Source organism: Ceratotherium simum, chromosome 15 (genome assembly GCF_057802395.1).
Source record: "Ceratotherium simum simum isolate JZ-2026a chromosome 15, ASM5780239v1, whole genome shotgun sequence".
Classification (NCBI taxonomy): domain Eukaryota; kingdom Metazoa; phylum Chordata; class Mammalia; order Perissodactyla; family Rhinocerotidae; genus Ceratotherium; species Ceratotherium simum.
Genome location: NC_141914.1, coordinates 61,520,835 through 61,543,765, shown reverse-complemented (window position 1 = coordinate 61,543,765; position 22,931 = coordinate 61,520,835). Strand labels below are relative to the sequence as shown.

Sequence of the window (22,931 nt, the reverse complement as noted above, 5' to 3'; positions counted from 1 at the left end):
AGGAGAGCAGAATGGCTTTCTATGCTCCCCAGAAACAGTACAACATTATCATTGCAATCTCATTTGCAATTCTCAGAATCACAAAGATTAAACTACACTGGACTTTAGACAAGTATTGAGACTTCCAAGATCACATGGCTATGAGGAGAAAGGGTCAGGACTTGGCTTCCGGGTACTTCATGGGTAACTATGAGAATAAAATCAAAGTTTAACATGCTGCAGAAGTATTGGGATGGAGTGAGGCACTAATGGCTTATTCCTAAGCATAGCTTCCTACCTGGATATAGTATGTATGTGTGTGTAACTCATCTGTGTTTATAATACTTAACCAGCTTCTATTCCAGCAAGGGTCACTGAAATGCATGTCCTTAGTTAGGTTGAAGACAGACAAAAACACTGGTGATCGAAAAACATTACCCTAGATTTTTCAAGTTATCAGAAATTTAGCTATTATGAGCACTCTAATAATTAAGGAAAAGAACTTCTTTTCTCACTGAAACTTTAATTCTTTTGTATTATCAATTAAAAACAACTTATTTCAGAACCAAAGGTTTGCCTGAGGATAGAAATTATTTCACTGTAAGGTAATTGTAGCATCATGCCAAACAAAACAAGGTACGTATTTGGTAATATTTTCTATCACCCTTCTTTCTGCCCAATGTAACTTAAGGATTTCATCTATGGGTGGAAATAGCTCAAGAGTTGGAAATCATTGGATTTGAGTCCTAGTTCTGCCACTTATTAGCTGTGTGATCTTTTACAAGTCATTTAAGCTTTCAGGATATTTGTAAAATGGACTTAATTAGCTCTCCACGCAGTGATGTGAGTCAAATGATAAAAGACTTACGAAAGCGCTTTGGAAACTATAAAGCATAATACAAAGGGTTGTAGATACTATCTACAGATCAGAAAATGAAACATTACAGAGATTTTATGATAAAGGTGAGTTACCACACATGCACTAAAAGAAATTTCTATTTTTTCTTATAACAGTAGAAATATATTTTAAAGATTGTATGGGTCAATAATTCTATTAAAAGTAAAACATTAAGGAGATTTTAGAGAAAATTGTGTCCTGAAACCATGTTGTGAAAAGTGTCATTTTTTCATGCTGATGAAAAATATTTATGTTTTGGAAAAATATGTCCTCTAAAATTCTTCTTCAGACCTATGAATGTACTTGGCATAAGATGATATTGTGATTTTGAGGAAAAACCAAATAATGTTTGGAATGGTGCTAGTAAGTCAAACAACACTGAGAGCAAAAGTGATGGAGACAAAGTCTTTAAGTAAACTTATCTTCCTTCTTCCTGTGTGAGAATCATTATCTTTTCTGTCATGCACTACCTTCAAGTTTAAGATTAAAAAGTCAGATTATGGTCATATATCTTCTACTTTTATAGCCAGAGAATTTTTTAATATATTTATTTTAAAATCTATCACGCAGTGGTTAAAATTAGCACACCAGCATTTAAAGATTTAATTTTCAGTTATCCAGATCATTTGTTTCTCCACAATGACTTATTCACCAAAGATTAATAGCTGAAATTCCATTTGGTATAGTACCACTCACTATAGGTGCTGTTAAAACTGCTGGGAAAGATTCAGAAGTTTTAGATATGGTTCCTGACCTGCAGATGTTTATTATTTCAATAGGAAAATAAGTCCAACACTTATGAAACAATTAAATATCAATACCAGCAATATGTTAGTAAATATCAGCATAAATGGTGTGCAAAGACAAGGACAAAAAGAATTCAAATAAGAGAAAGATTATGTGCTGGAATGGTCAGGAAAATCATGTGGAAATTTTACCTGAGATGCATTTTGAATGTCTGGGGAGAGAGGAAGAGGAAAGAGAAAGACATTTCTAGAAGAAAAAAAGTCATGAGCAAAGATTCTCAGGTAGAAAAGAACATGAGGAACTCAAAGAACAAGAAAAGAAGTACAGAAATGACTTCTAAGGAATAAAGTTAGAAAAGTCTGTGGATCCACCACACAGAACCTTGGAACTTCAAGCATACAAGTGTAAAATTGATTCTGTAAGCAATCGAGAGCCAATGAATAATTTTGAGCAAAGGAGTAGCATGACCAAAAGGTGGTTGAGAAAGAATCATCCAGCAGTGGTATTTACAAAAAGCATAAACCTTTTCTGGTGGCTACCATTTGCCGGACTCTGGGCTAGGCACTTGACATTATTATATTTATCTTCACAACAACCCTATAAGGTAGTTATTATCTTCCCCTCTTACAGATTAGGAAGTTATGGTAAGAGAAGTCCCCAAACCTAAATACTTTCAAACAGGTAACTTAAATGTGAGACAACAGGGAGCTGTACTCTTTTATTGCTAGTGGGAATGTCATATGATTCAACGATGTGGAAAAGTTTGGTGGTTTCTCAAAAAGTTAAACGTAGAACTACCAAATGACCCCACAATATACTCCTAGGTATATACTCCCCAAAATTACAAACAAGTACTCAAACAAGTACATGTGTATGCATGTTCATAGCAACTCTATTCACAATCGCCAAAGGTGGAAACAACACAAATTTCCATCAGTAAATCAATGAACAAACAAATAATGTATCTATCTACATACAATGGAATATTATTCAGCCACAAAAGGAATAAAATACTGACACATGCTACAACGTGGCTGTACCTCCAAAACATTACGCTAAATGAAAGAAGCCAGACACAGAGGTCACACATTGTATGATTCCATTTATATGAAATGTCCAGAATAGATAAATGCACACAGACAGGGGGCAGATTGGTGGTTGCCAGGACCTGGAGGTAAGGGAATGTTTTGGAACTAGGTGCTGGTTATACAGCATTGTGAATGCATTTAATGCCACTAAATTGTTCACTTTAAACAACTATGATTAATATTCTATTATGTGAATTTCACCTTAATAAATTACTTTTAAAAAATAGAGAACTATAGTGAACTAGAAAATACACACATCTGTCATATTCCATTTAAAAAAAGAACCCTCTGTTTTGGCTAAACAATAAACATCAAGCTGCTCAAGGTCACAGACGAGCAAGCAGCGGAAGCAGCCTGAGAACCCTTCCACTATTCACTACCAGCTCTCTAGAGAAGTAACAGAACTGAAGAAAGAGACCAATTAGGAGATAAAGGATTAACCTTTGGATGGAATGTTTGGCATTTGGACTAAGGAGATGGCAGTGGAAAAGATAATAAAGGGATAAATATAAAAAATATATCAAAATAAGAGTTATTAATTCTAGGTGAATGATTGATTATAAAGAAGTCAAATATAAAAATTTCATGGTTTTGAATCTTAAATGGGAGAATGGTAAAAGTATTTTAAAAAAGGAAAGGAAGAAATCATGGCAGAAAGGGTTTTTAATTGGATTTACTCAATATCATAGAGTAAAGGTTACAACTTAGAGATTCAGTCTCATAAATTCATACAATTTTGTAACCTTCTGTGTCCTATTGGCATTTGGGGGAAAAAAAAAAGCAACCTCAGATATAACCTTAACTTCATATCACCTTTGAATTAAAAGTTAAACAAAAGACATGAAATTTGGTTTCAATTGCAATTTGGCAATGAAAATGAAAAAAGATTCTATCTAAATCTGAAGATTTAGGATAGCAAAGTATAAAAATGTAACAGTTTAGTGCTTACAAAATATGATCATTAACAAATACAATAAAATCTCTGACTTCAAATTCATGTTTAGTACAATATGCATGACGTCATACAGTTACATTTGGCTTAATGTTATTTTACTCATACATATGTCTCTCAAAATCATACCACTAATAACTGTTGCCAAATGTTCTCAATATATTTTAATTCCAAACCAATAACATTATTAACACTAATAAATCAATAACAATGCAATGATTATATATGAAACTTTCTCCTGGGACCTACACTTAGAATAAAAAAGTCTAATCAGCAGGATTTCTGTATATGAATCCTATCTACCAGATTACAGTAACTATAAGGTTGAAATAAATCCCATCTAAAGAATCTAGCATACATCCTTAAGACTTTCTCTGTACCCAATTTTAAGGCCTCAAAGTCGAGGGAGTTTTCCCTGCGAACTCAAGTAAACTCCAGAATGAGTGCTACCAGACCTTCCTATTCAGTTACCTCAGTCTTAGGACTAGGCTAGACTTTATCTGCAAGGCTTACCAGACTGAGCTCAAGTTCTTCTTATTCCTCCCTCCCTTATTTTGCTTATTTGTTTATTTCTAATAATACAACGAACACCTTGAATTTATCACTGAAACAGAGATCTAGAAACTTAACGATAAGTTCTGTATTTGCTTATTGTGCTCCTCCCCTATTCATCCTTCTGCTTCCACTCTCCAAGGCACAGCTCTCATTAAAAGCAGTACCGGATATTTTTCAAAGGGGTATAATATGTTACGTCATATTATAAAGCAATATAGGGGCCGGCCCGGTGGCGCAAGCGGTTAAGTGCGTGTGCTCTGCTGAGGCGGCCCGGGGGTTTGCTGGTTTGGATCCCGGGCGTGCACCGACGCACTGCTTGGCAAGCCATGCTGTGGCAGCATCCCATATAAAGTGCAGGAAGATGGGCATGGACGTTAGCCCAGGGCCAGTCTTCCTCAGCAAAAAAAGGGGAGGATTGGCAGATGTTAGCACAGGGCTGATCTCCTCACAAAGAGAAAAAAAAAAATCAGGGGTGACAGCTGGGACAGTATGTTATACACTGTGAGGTTTGGACTGTCAGATCTGTTTTAAAATATGCTTCAAAGTCATATTAAAAGATTTAAAAAATTGTATAAAACTATGATGAAATTCTTTGTAGTTGTATTAATGCAAACAAGTATTTTCTGGACTAAGCACGAGAAATATTTTCCCTTAAAACAAGAGTTTGTCAACACTCAAATTATAAACTGGAAATATTTTTTCAAAGTAAAATGCCACTAAAGAATGAATGCATATCAAGTAAACGATAAAGAATCATATTAACTAGCTTTATCCGATAGTATATTTATTTGAGAGTCAAAAAAACCAAAAACTTGGCAAGCAAAATTTTAATACATCATGTTTTCTACATAATTAAAGATAAAATGAGTAAGATTAACCCATAAAATATAAGTGACTTCTGAAGTAATATGGAGAGGTATAGAGACGCACAGTCAAAATATTTATCAATTTCTATCCTTATATGATAAGTTACCTCTATTAGTAGTTTACGAAGCTAGTATATCATTTATACCAGTATTCCCAATCTTTAGACTGCGGACACCTTGGGTGAGAGCACAAGAAGCTAATGATGAAATCCTTGAATCAATATGCACATATGTATTTTCTCAATCAATGAATACTAAAAATACAAGTACTATCATTTGGTAGTCTGAAATTACTTTTGATGTTAAAATAGAATTCTCATTTTACAACTGGAAATTATGAACTCTTTACAGATCTTTAAAAAGCAAATAATTTTAAGAAATATGTATTACTTTGGTGATATTATTCTAACCCTACCTCATGCTTGATCTTGACAACTTATTATTTGAACAAGTTACATACATTTTTGAAGAGTACCTTAAGATTCAGAGTAAAATATCAGTACTTAGAAAAGATAACATGGATCTTTTATATTTTTAAAAAAGTAAAGTATTTAATGTCTACATGAATCTGAGAATTATATCTAAAATCAAAGTCATAGCATTATTGTACTATTGAGAAATAAAACAATATTTTAAGATTAGATGGTATTCAGAACAGTCCAATGAGTTAGTCCAATGTAACTGGAGGAATTCTTAAATGACCTTTACCTCATTTGCTTTATAATAATGAAAATCTTGATCTAAAATACATCTTATACAAAAATTAAATCAAAATAGATCATAGTCTTAAATATAAAATGTGAAAATACAAAACTTTTAGGAGAAAATCTTCATGATGTGGGGTTAGGCAGAGAATTCTTTAACATGCCACCAAAAATAGTCTATAAAAGACAAAAATAAAAATATTGGACTTCATTAAAATTAAAACTAAAATTGAAGCCAATTTTATAAATAAAAAGGTAAAGAATGACCTTTTAGCATTATACTGTAGCAATGAATATTTCAGGTAAAATATGGCCATACATACAATCTAGATCTCACAGATGTGTGAGGATATATGAAAATAGGTGTTTCTCTCTTTGACCCACCCGTAAGCATGCTAGGATTTATTTCACACTTTTTCATTTAAATAAAGTTAATTATCAACACTTACCAGCAGCTTCAAGAACCAGCTGTAGTCTAGCTTTGGCCTGCTCAGCTGGTGGCTAAAAATCAACCATAAAAGACATTTTACAGGTCAGTTTTAATAGATTGAGCTTTAAATTAAAGCACTGTTATGTGAGTATCAGAAAATTTAGGGAACTTTACCATAATCAGTATTAATATCCATCCACATCTTAACAAAATTCCATCACAGCAGCTCTACCTATCTACTCTCTCACCTCAGTAATTGAATCACACTTTTCATTAATATGATGCAAAAATGAAGTTCTTCCATTTTTTTACTGAAAAGGGTTTGTTTACTAGCCAACACGGTATTAATCAGTAATAGCCTCAATAACTGCAAGTTAGTAACGGGGTAAAACCCCCACAGTTAACAACATACTCTCAGGCTGTATTACTTCTTTGATACAGGAAACATGCGGAGTAACTGATCAGAATTTAAATGGCAACTTGAAGTCCAATATCTCAGGCAAGTCCCAAACCAAATATCTTCTGCTTTCCTAACTGTATGTGCAAGGAGCAATTGTGATGAAGATGGAATACAATGTGAGCTACAGTTACACGCTTTCAATTCCTACCATCTGTCCTAAAATTGTTCTCTCAATAAATCTTGATTCAATACAGTTGATAATGTTAAAACTAAACTACTTTCCTACCAGTGATCTATTCTGAGATTTCTGGGTAACGTGTTGACGGTATCAAACTATAACATGGATTGTATCAAGGTTATGCTTTTATGAAAGACCTGTTAAAAGCTGTTTTTAAAACTTAAGACTTTACTTCACAATACACTTATAAAGATGTCAGCAAGTGACTAAATAACCTCATATTTATATATACCATCATTTGAGAATTAACATTTTATAAGATATATTTGAATACTTTGCTATTTGTGGAGAAAGAGCTTGAATGAAAAGAATTCAATAATTGGGTATAGAAAGAAGATGTGCTTAGAAAAGTTTAAGAATTTGAACAGTGCCTCTGAAGAAACTTTAAGAAACAGGATGATGGGAGAGTGGTAGATGAGACAGGAGCAAAGACAGGGAAAGCCTTTTATATCATAGAACAGGAGCCCCTAGACCAAACTATGGCCCTAGATCAGCAGCCTGGTTTTCCAAATAGATCTTATTGGAACACAGCCAAGCCCATTTGTTTATATATTGTCTATGGTTGCTTTTGTGCTCAATCAACAATAGCAGAGTCAATTATTTGTGGTAGAAAACTTACGACAAGCAAAGCCTAAAATATTTACTATCTGGACCTATAAGGAAAAGTTTGCTGACCCCTGCTATAGAAGATGGAGAGACTGGAAAAATTTGAAATAGCAGGATGACAAGATGATATTTGCACTTTGATGCATCATTTTAGCAATACACTTGAGGATGAACTGAAAGGAATGTGACTAGAGGCAAGGAACTCAGGGAGCAATTAAAGAATTCCAGGTGAGAGATGATGAAGGCCTGAGGTAGAGCAGTAGCAGTAAGCTTGGACAGGAAGAACTAGATTTGAGAAATGTTTAATTGGTAACATGAAAGGATTGACTGGATATGAGAGAAGGAAGAGCTGACAAACAAAGAGTACTTTATGTTATATGTTTGTAGAGAAAATGTATGTAAGTGTGCTTTATAAAGTATTGAAAATATATGACATCAAATTAAAATATCACAGCAAAATATCAATAGAAGAATCTGACATCTACTGAATATAATCTCTCTAACAGTTATAAACTAAACTGGTTTAGGGGCCAAGCAGTTAATACAAACATTTATGATGATAAAAGGCAAATGACATTTGATATGAGCATCAGGGAGCACAGTGAGTGTGGAGAACTGTGGAGCACATGGCCCCACTAAAGGAAGCAGCTGATACTCAGCACCAACTCACTGCCGTCATGCAGAAATGCACACCTAGGGGTACGAAATTTCTTGATTTTTCATGAGACTTTAAGACAGAGTGTCCTAATAAGCAGTGTCCTTTGATAGAAAAATGTTAGATACTTTATTGGTTAAGATATTTCATGGGACAGTTTTATGTATTTCCTAAGGAAAAATTATGTTTAACAATTAAGAAATATTTAAGACAGAAAAATATACAGGATGATGAGTACCCACATCCAATAAAATATCAATAATACTGTCAAAGTCTCCTACCCCACAAAATCCCCCTCTATAGTAGCTTCCTCTCTCCCCCATTCATAACCACTATCTTGAAAATATAGTGATTACAATAGCTAAGGAATGATTCTTGACAGTTGATGTTTATGATAAAAACACCTGTTAAGACATATTTATATTATCATTAATTCCTCTAACACTCTATAATATAGAATACATAGGTATTCTACAGGTAAAAAAAAAAAACCAGAGAATAAGAGCAGTTTAGTAACTTGCCTCTACTAGTAAATGATAGACTGAAATTAACACCTTCTGATTCCAAATGTCAGGATCCTTCTAACTAAATCATAGGACATTTATGAAGTCAAAGCAATTAATTTCATAGATATAAAAGCAAAAGGATAGGTTTTTGATTCTGTTCAAAAGAAAAATCTGTCCAAAATAATACATTTGTCCCAGTGAATGAAATATGATTCCATTCTAAATATATTTGCCTATATAAATATAACTTGATAAATTTTATTTGTCAAATATAGGTATCAACACCCACTATGGGGATAAATATACTGTTAGATACACCAGACTTTTAAAAGTAATTTATACTTTATAAATATTTTTACTCTTTAAAATATTTAAGATTAATTTCTCAAGCATTTTTCTTGGACAGGGTATTCAGATGTGAATGTTCTCTCATTTTTTGCCCAGGTGCAAACATCTTTCTTTTACCTTTTATCAGATGCAAATATCTTGACTGGTGAGTAATTTGAATGGACATGGGATTCTTGGTTGCAGTCTTTATCCATCAGTCACCTGCCCCTCAAATCCTCTCCAAGGGCTCCCCCACACTGTTTCAGCCTTGAGTCTGTCCCAGAAGAGGGAAAGCATCACAACAGGTCTCTTGGCTGAAACCCTCCAGGTCCCACCTGCCTATTTCATCAGTAGCTCCTTGGCTCAGAAAAAGCAGATCAGTAGGAGCACATGAGAATGGAGAGGAGGTCGTCTGATTTAGGTTACCATCATTCTGATTGCTATCTACAGTTACTTTTTAAGAAAAAGAGTAAAAAGAAAGAAGAAACAGAATATAGAGTCAAAAGAACATTTTATACTAATCCATTTTTAGTTAGGTATCATCATACTAAATGACTTAGAATAAAATACCTTTGAGGCTTGAGTGCCAAAATTTCTAATGCTTCAGCTATTTTAGAGTATATTAGACTCCAAGGATTAGTATGAATTCCATCTAAAATTGGTAAACGATACTAATGTTATTCAGAACTAGAAATTAAACCTTATTCAATAAATAAGAAAACAAAATACAAATGCATGGAATACAGGAATTTCTTAATACAAGAATTGTAAAATGAGGACATATTTAGGAACACAGTGTTACAACTATATTGTGTGAAGCAAATTTACGGAAAAAAAATTGTATTCCATTAAAAAATAACATTCCTTATATCAAAATTAGTAGCACATAATTAGATAAATATCACCAAAATTGAATTATGAAGAATATAAACATTGTTCCCTTAAAAAGAATAAATTTTATAGCATTGACATTAATAGAACAGTAAGAACAGTATGAACTTTTACTGTGAGTCTTTAAAGGCTGTATTCAAGTTAAAGAAAACTGTACTTCTAGAAATTCTTATCAAATAGGGCTTAAAATTTCTAAATTAATAGAGGTCTTCTGGTGGGGGAGAGGAGGTTGGCAGTCTTTCTGTTGTCTTAGACTCTCCAGAACTGCTCTGCTCCCTTCCCCTCCTTGGTAGCCAAGTATACCTACTTAACTCCATTCATAAGCCCTAGTTTTAGAGAAGAGTATCCACTTTGTTAAGAAGAAACAAAAGCTCCTAAGATGAAACGAAAAGATAGGTCAACCTCCTGATGGCTTGTGGAGGTGATCATCCTCAAAGTCTAGCATTTTTCCTTAGACTTTGGATTTACTCTTATATAGTCCAATCCCATGAGTTCCTTATAAATAGACTGCCTGTTTAGATTCTCAAAACACGGCCACAGCTAACATTCAAAACCAGCACAATCCTTTAAGCCATGGCTATACAAAAAAAGAGAAGCCTATCCTTATATAAACCAGTTTACACAGTAACTATTTAAATTATTTGCTTACCCTTCTCACTTCCATTAATATTCAGCTCCCTGAACCCCTAGCCACCACTATGGAAATTCTGGAAGTTGATAAAGCAATAGCCATTCCAACTGCCAACAACAGTTTTAGGGTGGTTAAGGACAGGGAAGTAGAAAGTCTGAAAGAAAGACTGTGGTTGAGCTAAGTGAGAACTCAAACTTGGAAACAAAATTAGACTAGTAACATTTCGCAAAATCAAAATTAGGGTTAGACTATATAGTTTTCGCTATTACTCTCAATTTCATATGATCATATACTCTTTTTATACAACAACAACAAAATACAGAGAGGATTTGGGGAAGACGGCAGAGTAGGAAGCACCAGGAATCTGTCTTCCCACCTAGACAACAATTACACTGGCAGAATCTGTCTGATAATATAGTTATATTTTGGAACTCTGGATTCTGTTGAAGGCTTGCAACTACCAGGAGAAGACTTACACACTAAATTGTGGTTAATTTTGGTCAACTTCAGTTATTAGCACAGTAGCAGCTACCCATCCCCCACCCCCAGCCATGTGGCAGGCAACTGTGCACCTGTTTCTGGAGAAGCTTGCACATAGCACAAATGTTGGCGAGGATGTGGAGAAATTGTAACTCTTGTGCAATGTTGGTGGGAATTAAAATGGTACAGTCGTTGTAGAAAACAGTATGGCAGGTCCTCAAAAAAATTAAAAAATGGAATTACCATACAATCCAGCAATTCTGCATTCTAAGTACATACCCAAAAGAACTGAAAGCATGGTCTCAAAGAAATATCTGTACATAATTGTTCGTAGTGGCATTATTCACAATAGCTAAAACGTGGAAGCAACCCAAGTGTCCACCAATGGATGAATGGATAAGCAAAAGGTGGTATGTGCATGCAATGGAATATTATTCAGATTTAAAAAGAAAGGAAAATCTGTAATATGCTACAACATGGATGAACCTTGAGAACATTGTGCTAAGTAAAATAAGCCAGTCACAAAAAGACAAATACTGTATGATTTTACTTACATAAGATCTTAGAGTGGTCAATATCATAAAGACAAAAAGTATAATGGTGGTTGCTAGGGGAGGGAGAAACGGGAAGTTATTGTTTAATGGGTATAGAGTTTCAGTTTTACAAGATAGAAAGAGTTATGGGTGGGCCGGCCTGGTGGAGTAGCGGTTAAGTTCGCATGCTCTGCTTCAGCGGCCCAGGGTTCGCGGGTTCAAATCCCGGGCACGGACCGATGCACCGCTCATCAAGCCATATGTGGCGTGTCCCATATACAAAATAGAGGAAGATGGGCACAGATGACAGCTCAGAGCCAATCTTCCTCAGCAAAAAGAGGAGGATTGGCAACAGATGTTAGCTCAGAGCCAATCCTGCTCACAAAAAAAAAAAAAAAAAAAAAAAGAGTTATGGGGATAGATGGTGGTGATGGTTGCACAACAATGTAAAGGTATTTAATACCACTGAACTGTACATTTAAAAATGGTTAAGATGGTAAATTTTATGTTAAGTGTATTTTACTACAATAAAAACAAAATTAAAGATACATATATATACAGTAACCTTTACCCTACTTACAATTGGGTTTTTGAAATCTCCTATTTGAAGAGAATGTACAGATGAAATATTTCAGATCTTGCAGACAAACGGTGTTAGAGTACCATTAGGCCCTCACAGAGTCTTGTCTTTACATGCAATTGTTCAAAGTTCATTATCTACATTTGTTCAAAAATTTTATGGGCCACCTCTTATGTATAAGGTACTGTGTTACAAGTTGAGAATAAAAAGAGGAACGTGGTTTCTCATTTCAAGGATCTTACAGTATAATGAGAGAGACAATAAAAATAATAATTTAAAGAAAGAAATTACTATTCACTAAATGTCTACATTATGCCACACGTGTATTCTATCTTTTCTGAAAATTTTTTCAAAGAGCTTTATTGAGGTATAATGGAACTACAATAAATTGCACACATTTCAAGGGTACAGTTTGATAGGTTTTGACATACTCATACAGCCATGAAGGCATCACCACTGTTAAGATAATAAGCACATCCATTACTCCAAAAATTTCCACATGTCCCTCTTTAATTCTTCCATGCCCCTCTGCCTCCACTCCACTTCCCAGGCCCCAGGCAACCACTGATCTGCTTGCTATCAATATACATTATTTTGGGGGCTGGCCCGGTGGCGTAGCGGTTAAGTTCACGCATTCCACTTCGGCAGCCCGGGGTTCACCCGTTTGGATCATGGGCGCGGACACACACACTGCTCATCAAGCCATGCTGAGGCGGCATCCCATACAGAAGAGCTACAACTGTACAACTATGATACACGACTACGTACTGGGACTTTCAGGAGGAAAAAAGAGGAAAGATTGGCAACGGATGTTAGCGCAGGGCCATCTTCCTCAAAAAAAAAAAAAATATATATATATATTACTTTGCATTTTCCAGTATTTTATATAGATAGAATCATATGATATGTACTCTTTTTTTGGTCTGGCTTTTAAACTAAGCATAATTATTTTGAAATTCATCCACGCCATTGTGTATATCAATATTCATTCCCTTCTACTGCTGGGTAGTATTCCATTGTAAGGATACACTATAATTTCTTGATGAATTCACCTGTTGACAAACATTCAAATTATTTCCAGTAATTTGGGTATTATAAAAATAATATATACTATAAACATTCAGGTATAACTCTGTATAAATACGTGCTTTCATATCTCTTGGGTAAATATCTAGAGTTGGAATAACTGAGTCATATGATAAATATATATTTAACTTTTTAGGAAATTACCAGACTGTTTCCAAAGTGGTTCTACTTTCTCACCAGCAGTGTATAAGAGTTCTAGTTGCTCCACATCCTAGTCATGACTTTTTAAATATACAGTCAGTCTTTTTAATTTCAAGATTCTAATAGGTAGCTCATTGTGGTTTTAATCTATATTCCCCTAATGATTAATGGCGTTGAGCATCTTTTCATGTGCTATTTATTATCCATATACCTTCCTTGGTAAAATGGATGTTCAAACCTTTTGCCAATTTTTTAATCGGATTGTTTTATTATTGAGCTTTCAGAGTTCTTAAAGTAATTTTTCATATATGAGGTTTGCAAATTATACACACACACATACAGAATTATATATTTATTTATTTATTTTGGGGATATAGTGACCCCATTGAGTGGCTTGTTTTTTCATTTTTCATTGTCCTAAGAGTTCCTCTACTCCTTTGAAGAGTAGAATTTCTTAATTTTATTGAAGTCCAATTTATCAATTTCTTCTTTTATGAATCATGCTTTTGTGGTGGTATATCTAAGAAATCTTTACCTAATCCCAATTCACAAAGATTTGTCCTATGTTTACACGTAGAAGTTTTATAGTTTATGTTTACATTTAATTCTATGAAATACATTCAGTTAATTTTTTATATAGTGCAACAGATACATCGAAACCTACCCTCCCTTTTTTTTGATATATTGCTATCCAACTGTTCCAGCACCACTTGTGGAAAAGACCATCATTTTGCACTCAATTGCCTTTTCACCTTTGTAAAATTCAATGAGTCTATTTTTAGACACTCTGTTCTGTTCCATTATCTATTTGTCAATCTTGATAGCAATATCACAGTCCTGATTACTACAGTTTTATATTAACTCTTAAAATCAGGTAGCATAACTCCTCTTTTTCTTCTTTTTCAAAATAGTTTTGGCTCTTCTAGCTCTTCCACATCCCCAATTTTAGAATAAGCTTATCAATTTCAACCAAAAAAAAAAAAAAGCCTGCTAGGATTTTGCGTGGGATTACATAGAATCTACATATCAATTTGGGGAGAAAGAACACCTTAACAATACTATGTTTTAGTCTGGTATTTTTTTCCATCATTTTTACCTCTCAGTCTTTATATTTGAAATGTGTTTTTTTTTTCAAACAGGCAGCACATAGTTGGATCTTGTTTTTTTTATGCAGCCCGAAAAACTCTGCCTTTTAATTGGGGTGTTTAGACCAATTTACACTTAATGTAAATATTAATCTACCACATCGCTGTTTCTTTTCTATTTGCCCCATCTGTTATTTGTTCCCCTTTTTTTCTTCTTCTGACTTCTCTTAGATTGAGCATTTTTATAATTCCATTTTATATTCTTCGTTGGCTCATTAGCTATAACTCTTTTGGGGTTGTTTTGGTTGTTGCTTTAGAGTTCATAGTATATATCTTTAACTTATCATCCTCTATCTTCATTATATCACTTCATATATACTATAAAAACTTTATCATAATATACTCTCATTTCTCCCCTCCCAGCTTCTGTATTATTATTGTCATTGCTGTCATATATGTTATAAACTCCACAATACATTGCGTTGTTTATGCTTTAAAGTTATCTTTCTTTTATTGATGTCATAATAGTTTATAACATTGTGAGATTCCAGTTGTACAGTATTATTTGTCAGTCACCATATAAATGTGCCCCTTCACCCCTTGTGCCCACCCCCCAACTCCCTTCCCCCTGGTAACCACCAAACTGTTCTCTCTGTTCTTGTGTTAGTTTATCTTCCACATATGAGAGAGGTCATACAGTGTTTGTCTTTCTCTGTCTGGCTTATTTCACTTAACGTTAATACCCTCCAGGTCCATCCATGTTGTTGCAAATGGGATGATTTTGTCTTTTTTTTATGGCTGAGTAGTATTCCATTGTATATATATACACCACATCTTCTTGATCCAATCATCTCTTGATGGCCACTTGGGTTGCTTCCACTTCTTGGCTATAGTGAATAATGCTGCAATGAACATAGGAGTGCATAAGCCTCTTCGGATTGTTGATTTGAAGTTCTTTGGATAAATACCCAGCAGTGGAATAGCTGGATCATAACGTATTTCTATTTTTAATTTTTTGAGGAATCTCCATATTTTCCATAGAGGCTACACCAGTTTGGATTCCCAGCAGCAGTGAATGAGGGTTCCCTTTTCTCCACATCCTCTCCAACATTTGTTATTTTTTATCTTGGTGATTATAGCCATTCTCACGGGTGTAAGGTGACATCTTAGTACAGTTTTGATTTGCATTTCCCTGATGATTAGTGATGTTGAACATCTTTTCATATGCCTATTGGCCATCTGTGTATCTTGCTTGGAAAAATGTCTGTTCACATCCTCTGCCCATTTTTTGATCAGGTTATTTGTTTTTTTGTTGTTCAGATGTATGAGTTCTTTATATATTATGGAGATTAACCCCTTGTTTGATATAAAGTTTGCAAATATTTTCTTCGAGCTGGTGGGCTGTCTTTTCATTTTGATCCTGGTTTCGTTCGCCTTGCAGAAGCTCTTGAGTCTGATGAAGTCCCACTTGTTTATTTTTTCTTTTATTTCCCCTGTCCGAGTAGACATGAAATTCGAGAAGATCCCTTTATGACCAATGACGAATAGTGTACTGCCTACATGTTCTTCCAGGAGTTTTATAGTTTCAGGTCTCACCTTCAGGTCTTTGACCCATTTTGAGTTAGTTTTTGTGTATGGCAAAAGCAGACGGTCTACTTTCATTCTTTTGCAAGATAAATTTACCCATGCAGTTATCATTTCCAGTACTTTCTATTCTTTTATGTCAATATTAAGTTTTCCATCTGGTATATTTTCCTAATGCTGAAAGGGATCCCTTTGACATTTTTTGTAGTGCAGGTTGTCTGGTGATGAATTCTTTCCATTTCTGTGTGTCTTAAAAAAATAATCTTCATTTGGTCTTCATTTCTCCCAGGTACAGATATTGCAGCTTTATAAAATTTTTCTTCCATAATTTTAAAGATGTTGCTTTACTGTCATGTGGTTTGCATTGTTTCCAATGAGAAATCTGCTTCTATAGTTACCTTTGTCCCCTTTTACATAATAACAGTGAATATTTATTTTTACTTGATTTGCCTTTAAGATTTTCTTCTCATAACTAGTTCTAAGCAATTTGATTATGATAAGCCTTGGTGTAGTTTTCTTCATATTTCTTGTGCTTGGGGAGTGTTGAGCTTCTTGGAACTGCTGGTTTATAGTTTTTATCAAATTTGAAAATATTTTGGTTATTATTTCTCCAATTATATTTTTCTGTCACTCCTTTTTCTTATCTTTCCTTTCAGCATTCCAATTACATGCATATTGTATATTCTGCTGCCTAAAGTTATACCACAGCTCACAAACGATCTTTGTTTTTTAGTCTTTTTCTCTCCAGTTTCATTTTGGATAGTTTCTTTTGCTATGTCTTTTAGTTCACTAATCCATATTCTGCAATGTATCATCTCCATTAATCTCATCCAGTATATTTTTCATCTCAAACATGTAGTCTTCATGTCTAGAATTTTGATTTTTTTTAATAGTTTTCATGTCTCTGCTTAATATGTTCAGTCTTTTTAATAGCTCTCTGACTATATCCAATACAGCTGTAATAATTCTATTAACGTCCCTGTCTACTAATTCTATTACTGTGTCAATTCTGGGTCAGATTCAACTGACTGATTTTTCTATTATATGTTATATTTTCTTTGTTTTTTGGATATATGGTAATCTCTGATAGGATGTCAGGCATCATAAATTTTATTTTGTTGTGTGCTGAATATGTTTGTATTCTTATAAATAGTCTAGGTCTTTGTCATGCGACATAGTTAAACTACCTGGAAGCAGTTTAATCCTTTCAGTTCCTGCTTTGTCAGGCAGGACCAGAACAGCTTTAAGTCTGTAGTTTATTTTTCCCTACTATTCAGACAAGACTTTTTTTTAGTACTTGATCAGAAGCACCATGAATTATGAGGTTTTCTACACTGGTTGTTGGGAACAGGCCTTATTCCCAACTCTGTGTGACTGGCAGGCACAATTTCCTCTAATCACTTCAGGTGGTTCTTTTTCAAGCCTTGGATAGTTTCCTTACATGCATGTACTGATGAGCAGTCTGCTAGATACTCGAAGGGGACCCTCTCTGGATCTTTTTTTTCTTTTTTTTTTTTTGTGAGGAAGATCAGCTCTGAGCTAACATCCGTGCTAATCCTCCTCTTTCTGCTGAGGAAGACCGGCTCTGCGCTAAAATCTATTGCCAATCCTCCTCCATTTTTTTCCCCCAAAGCCCCAGTAGATAGTTGTATGTCATAGTTGCACATCCTTCTAGTTGCTGTATGTGGGTCGCGGCCTCAGCATGGCCGGAGAAGCGGTGTGTTGGTGCACGCCCGGGATCCGAACCTGGGGCGCCAGTAGCAGAGCACGCGCACTTAACCACTAAGCCAAGGGGCCGGCCCTCTGCAGATCTTTTATAGCTCACTCCTCTCTGGTAACCTGCCCTGTGAACTCTAGAGGTTTTGGCCTCCCTTGTGTCACAGCTGCATCTTCTCAACTCAAGGAGACCACCAGGCTCTGCTGGGGTTCTCCCTCCATATGGCATGAGCTGGAAACTTTCTCCAGGCCTTAACCTAGAGTAATTGAAGGGCTCACCTCATTGTCTCCCATCTCTCAGGAAGCACTGTCCTTCATGTTTGATGTCCATGGTCTTGAAAGCTGTTTTTACAAATAATCTGTCCAGTTTTTCAATTGTTTCAGGTGGGCAGGTAAATCTGATCCCTGTCATTCCATCATCACTGGAACAGGAAGTCTATTATTTCTTTTAATACTGACCACAACCTCATGAGGTAGTTAACTGCTCAAAGTCACATAGCCATTTTTCTAATGCACATTAATAAAAATGCAATGTCTATACAGACAAACCTACAAGTTCCCTTTGTCTGGACAACTTCTACTTCCTTTTCCTGGCTAACTTATGTTCCTTCAAGGCTCAGCTCAAGAAGCATTACCTCCTGAAAACTTCATCAGTTTCAGCTTATTTTCTCCCTAGCTCCTTTCATGATAGTTACAATGCTCTGCTCCATGTTCCTGCAATGCCCTGGGCACACATGTATCAACACATCTTCAATACAATTACCCATTTTGTTGTCTATTTTTCCTTCTTGGAAGGCTACCAGCTTCTTGAAGGCAACAACTGTCTTATATCTTTGTATCATTAGCACCTGGGATAGTGTTTGGAAAACAGCCAATGCTCAGTAAGCATATATTTGAAATAAACTTCCTCATAAATTTTAAAATCCTTATAAGTATCACATATAAATTAATTCTGCAGTATTAATTTCACTGAATTCTATGTGTTAAAAATAATTTACCTAATTCAAATAGCTGGATGTTTGAGAGAATGATAATGATATTGAGGAAATTATAATAAATAGTAATAATGAACCATGAAATCTGCATATAACTAATCAGTTTTTTAACCAACCTATTTGATAATAGAATGCCAATTCTTAAAGTGATCACACGAACTCCAAAATATATATAAATGGTAACTTCTATGTGCCTTATCTTTCCCATCCAACATGACACATTTCTGAGAGAGTGAAGAGAAGCTACCTGAAAAAAAATTAAAATCTTTTTTGAAAAAATGTAATAGCTATTATTTATTGTATGCTTATAATGGTCCAGACCCTGTGCTAAGCACTTTACATACATCTCATTTAACAAAATTCTCAAGAAAATTCTGACAAGGCACACATTCTTAATGCTATCTTTTAGAAGAAGAATAAATTACCTCAAATTACAAAGATGATAATGTGGCATAACTTAAATTTTAACACAGATCACAAAATCTATGTTCTTAACAACACTATACTGCCTCACAGCTTGAGATCCACTTGCTTATTAACTTTCACGGGCAAAAATAAAGATAAAGCTAATCATTTTTAATTGCCAGAAAAGACTACCTAAAGTTAAAACTAAATTTTCTTTAGTTTTTTGGATGCTACCTTAATGATCTCAAAGGTTGTGAGTGCCATCTAAAAAGCTCATTTTAATCATACTTTCTCAGATGAATAACTTTAAAAACATTAAACATACTCACAGTATAGCTACTGCGCTGTTTCCTTTAAAGAAATGCAATCTCGCTACGACAGAGACACATATCAACAGCTTATCATATTTTTGGCTACATTTCATTTTAACAGTTACTATAATTCCATCTCTTAGGATCAAGGTCTAAGCTAGAAATATTACAACTAGCTCAAAGGTAGATTTATCTTGCCTCTAGAACTTAGCACCAAGTTGGTTTAAATAAAGACCAGAAAAGAAAAGAATTAAACCAACAACATATATTCCATTCTCAATAGTAAATTCATCTTAGAGTTTCATCAAACATTTTCATTTTCTCTAAACAGCTTAAGGGGTTTGCAAAAAAGTTATTTAATAGCTACTTTCCTTATTAAAAACCAGAAAAGGATGCCATTTTATAGATCTATTTTATAGATGAGGAAGTTAAACTAAAGAGATGAATCTGAACCTAAGGCTACAACAACCTTGAAAGCCTGTTTAAGAAATTGATATTCCTGACCTAATACTATTATCTACTAAATGATGCTGCTCGTATGCTACACAAATTCATACCCATGCTTATTTGTTTATAAATTGTCTATGGCTGTAAGCAGCAAGGGTGAGTAGCTGTGGTAGAGACTGTATGGCCCACAAAGCCTAAAATATTTAGCTGGCCCTTTACAGAAAAGGCTGACCCCCAATCTAGACTATTATAGCTGCACCCTTTCCACTCACCATTTTTATCTTACACACAACTGCTAAAGCTACCTTCACAAACCAAGGTTCTAATTAAGTTGCTGCTTAAAAAAATACCTCAGTGACTCTCCATTGCTTCCAGAGTTAAGCATAAACTTATCACTTTAATTTTCAGTGCCATCAATAATACCCCAAGCTTATTCTTCTATCCTTATTTTTCAACCATTTCTCTATTCATACCCAACATTCCAGCAATGCCTGCCCTCTCACTATTTCTCAACCATGTCCTGCATTTTCCTCCCACTACTTTCTCTCATGCAGAACTCTCTACTTGGAAATTTCTTTTCCCCAGTCATCCTTAGTTGTAGAAATGCTGAAATGCCACCCTCTTTGTCCAGCCTCACCTGGTTGGATGGATACAGTATGAACTATTTAGCGACTCATAGAGCACTCAAAATCTTTGTAAACAGGCTACAGATCCCCTCTCCATTCTTTCAGAATGAGTGCCCTCTCCCTTCCTTAGTTTCCTGCATTCCTGGCCCCAGCTATGGAGCAGAGCCTCACTACCTAAACCACCTTTTAACAGAACTTAGGGAGAGGACTTAGATTTGGAAAGGAAGTAGCTTTATATGAAAGCTTAGGAGATGAAGTAGAAATTCTCTCCTCCCTGTGGAGCAAAGGTAGGCAGGGAGACAGGGGAAGAAGTTTGGTTATTTTAATGCAGGTTTAGAAGCAAAAAACAAACAGAAAATGGAAGAAACAACAAACCCAAACCATCCTTTATTTGTAATGGCTACACAGTTGTGCCACTGAGTAGAAATGTTTACTTTACATTTCTCTGTCAGAAATTGAGACACCCTCCCCCTTTTTTTTCTTTTTTTGACAGCTGGACCAAGAGATTCTCCCATAGAAGGAAGAAATTAGGGCTTTTTATATGCATAAGTTATTTGTATATTAGGCATCTCAGAAATTCTAAAATAATTCCATGCAAAACAAATTATTTTTACTAATACTTCTAGACATGGCATTGAGGTTAAAGTAAAATTAGACCCAATACTACAGTTGCTTATATTTTAAAAGGTAAAGCACAAATAATTTCAATGTTCCCTAAACTTTTTCTAAAATGAAAGTGTGGTGACATGTAAGGATAAACACTCATATGGTTCTAAACTCGGTTTTAGTATCTTTGTCTTTTTTTAATTTAGTATCTTTATAGCCATCTACTTTTGCTATCGCCATCTACTTTTGCTATCGCAATTTTAAGTATCAGCACATCTTTTAGTCCATAAATATTAACATTTTAGGATGATCTATAAGACATTATTTTAAATAATTACATAAATGTCTTTCCTGATCCTTTTAGAATTCAGTTTAAAATAATATTTCCTACTCTTTAAATCCTTTGTAGCATTGCAACAGCTATTTCTAAGAAACTCATTCCGTGTGATTCTTTTCTTCCTGCTTTTTGACTCTCTCTCTCCCTTTGTATCCTCTCACGACTGCTGGCAGGGAACGGCGTCCTCTGCAGGACCAATCATTTGAAATAGTCCACCTGCTCCTCTTTGCTTTACAGACTTCACTTAAGTTTTTAACTCTCTTGACAAAACTTTTTCTGTTTTATTCCAAGTTATAATTTCTATCTTTGAATGCAGTTACCTTACTTTGCCTCTAAAAGATCTCCCAAAATTACTTTTTGGAAGCGTCTTGCCACTAAAGGACAACAGGTAGAAAGTTTTTTTTGTTTTGTTTTGTGAGGAAGACTGGCCCTGAGCTAACATCTATTGCCAATCCTCCTCTTTCTCCTACGGAAGACGGATGCGCTAACATCCATGCCCAACTTCCTCTATTTTTGTATATGGGATCCCGCCACAGCATGGCTTGATGAACGGCGCATTGGTCTGTGTCCGACACTCAAACCTGCGGGGCGCTGAAGCGGAGCACACGAACTTAACCACTACGCCACCGGGCCGGCCCTAGAAAGTCTTTTAAAACATGTTTTCTCCTCAAAAACATTCATAAATATCCAGTTTAAACCACTGTGCACAAAATGACAATGATGCAGATAAACCTACAAAATGTCAAATAAATATTTTATTTTTTATGTTATGTTTCTATAAACATGTTGTAGAAAATAATTTATTTCATTTGAATGATTTACTAAGAGATTTTCTAGATGTAATATTTGCATACAGGGTATGTTTCACATGTGCCAGTTTTACACGGGTAAAAGAAAAAGGCAAAAGGAAAAACATTGACTGGCTATCAGACGAATTGTATTCTAGTTGTGACTGTGTACACTCTAAGGGCTTTCGTTTTCTCATCCATACAAGGGAGCTCATCACAACGTTTTTGAAAAATAGAAAAGCATGCCCCAAAGGAGAATGATTAAATCAATTATGGTCTGACCCCATGAGGGAAGCAGCACAGGAGTCCATTTTTCAAATGCTTTAAGGACATTAAATAACATGAGGAACAATTACATTTGTAGAAGACTACAAAACTATATATGTAAAATGACACAGATTTGTAAAAAACAAAATTTAAAATTTAAAAATAAAATGCATATCCTAGAAAGAACTAGAAAAATATATAGCAGAATGGTAACAATTTTTATTTTCTTTTCTATCCTTAATCTTACCTGTGTTTTCCAAGTAGGATTTCATTGGCTGGACCAGCGAAAATGAGTATTATGACAAAAGTAAAAACATTTAAAGATAAAAAAATAAATTAAAAATTTTTTAAGACTATTAAATTTTTTTACAGATCAGTATATAGTAGGTTTATGTCACACATTTTAGAGTATTAAACTTTGCTCTAAAAACTGTAAGACCTATTTAAGTTTTGCCTATAATCTGACACTTG

General features: G+C 34.7%; 1 protein-coding gene across 1 annotated transcript in view; it reads right to left on the bottom strand.

Annotated features, from left to right (window-relative positions):
* Positions 1-22,931, bottom strand: part of RSRC1 (arginine and serine rich coiled-coil 1) — a 383,892-nt gene that overhangs the window by 159,432 nt on the left and 201,529 nt on the right. The window contains exon 6 of the mRNA XM_087440107.1: positions 6,239-6,290. Coding sequence (XP_087296233.1) covers positions 6,239-6,290 — 52 coding nt within the window. The remainder of the gene's footprint in view (positions 1-6,238; positions 6,291-22,931) is intronic.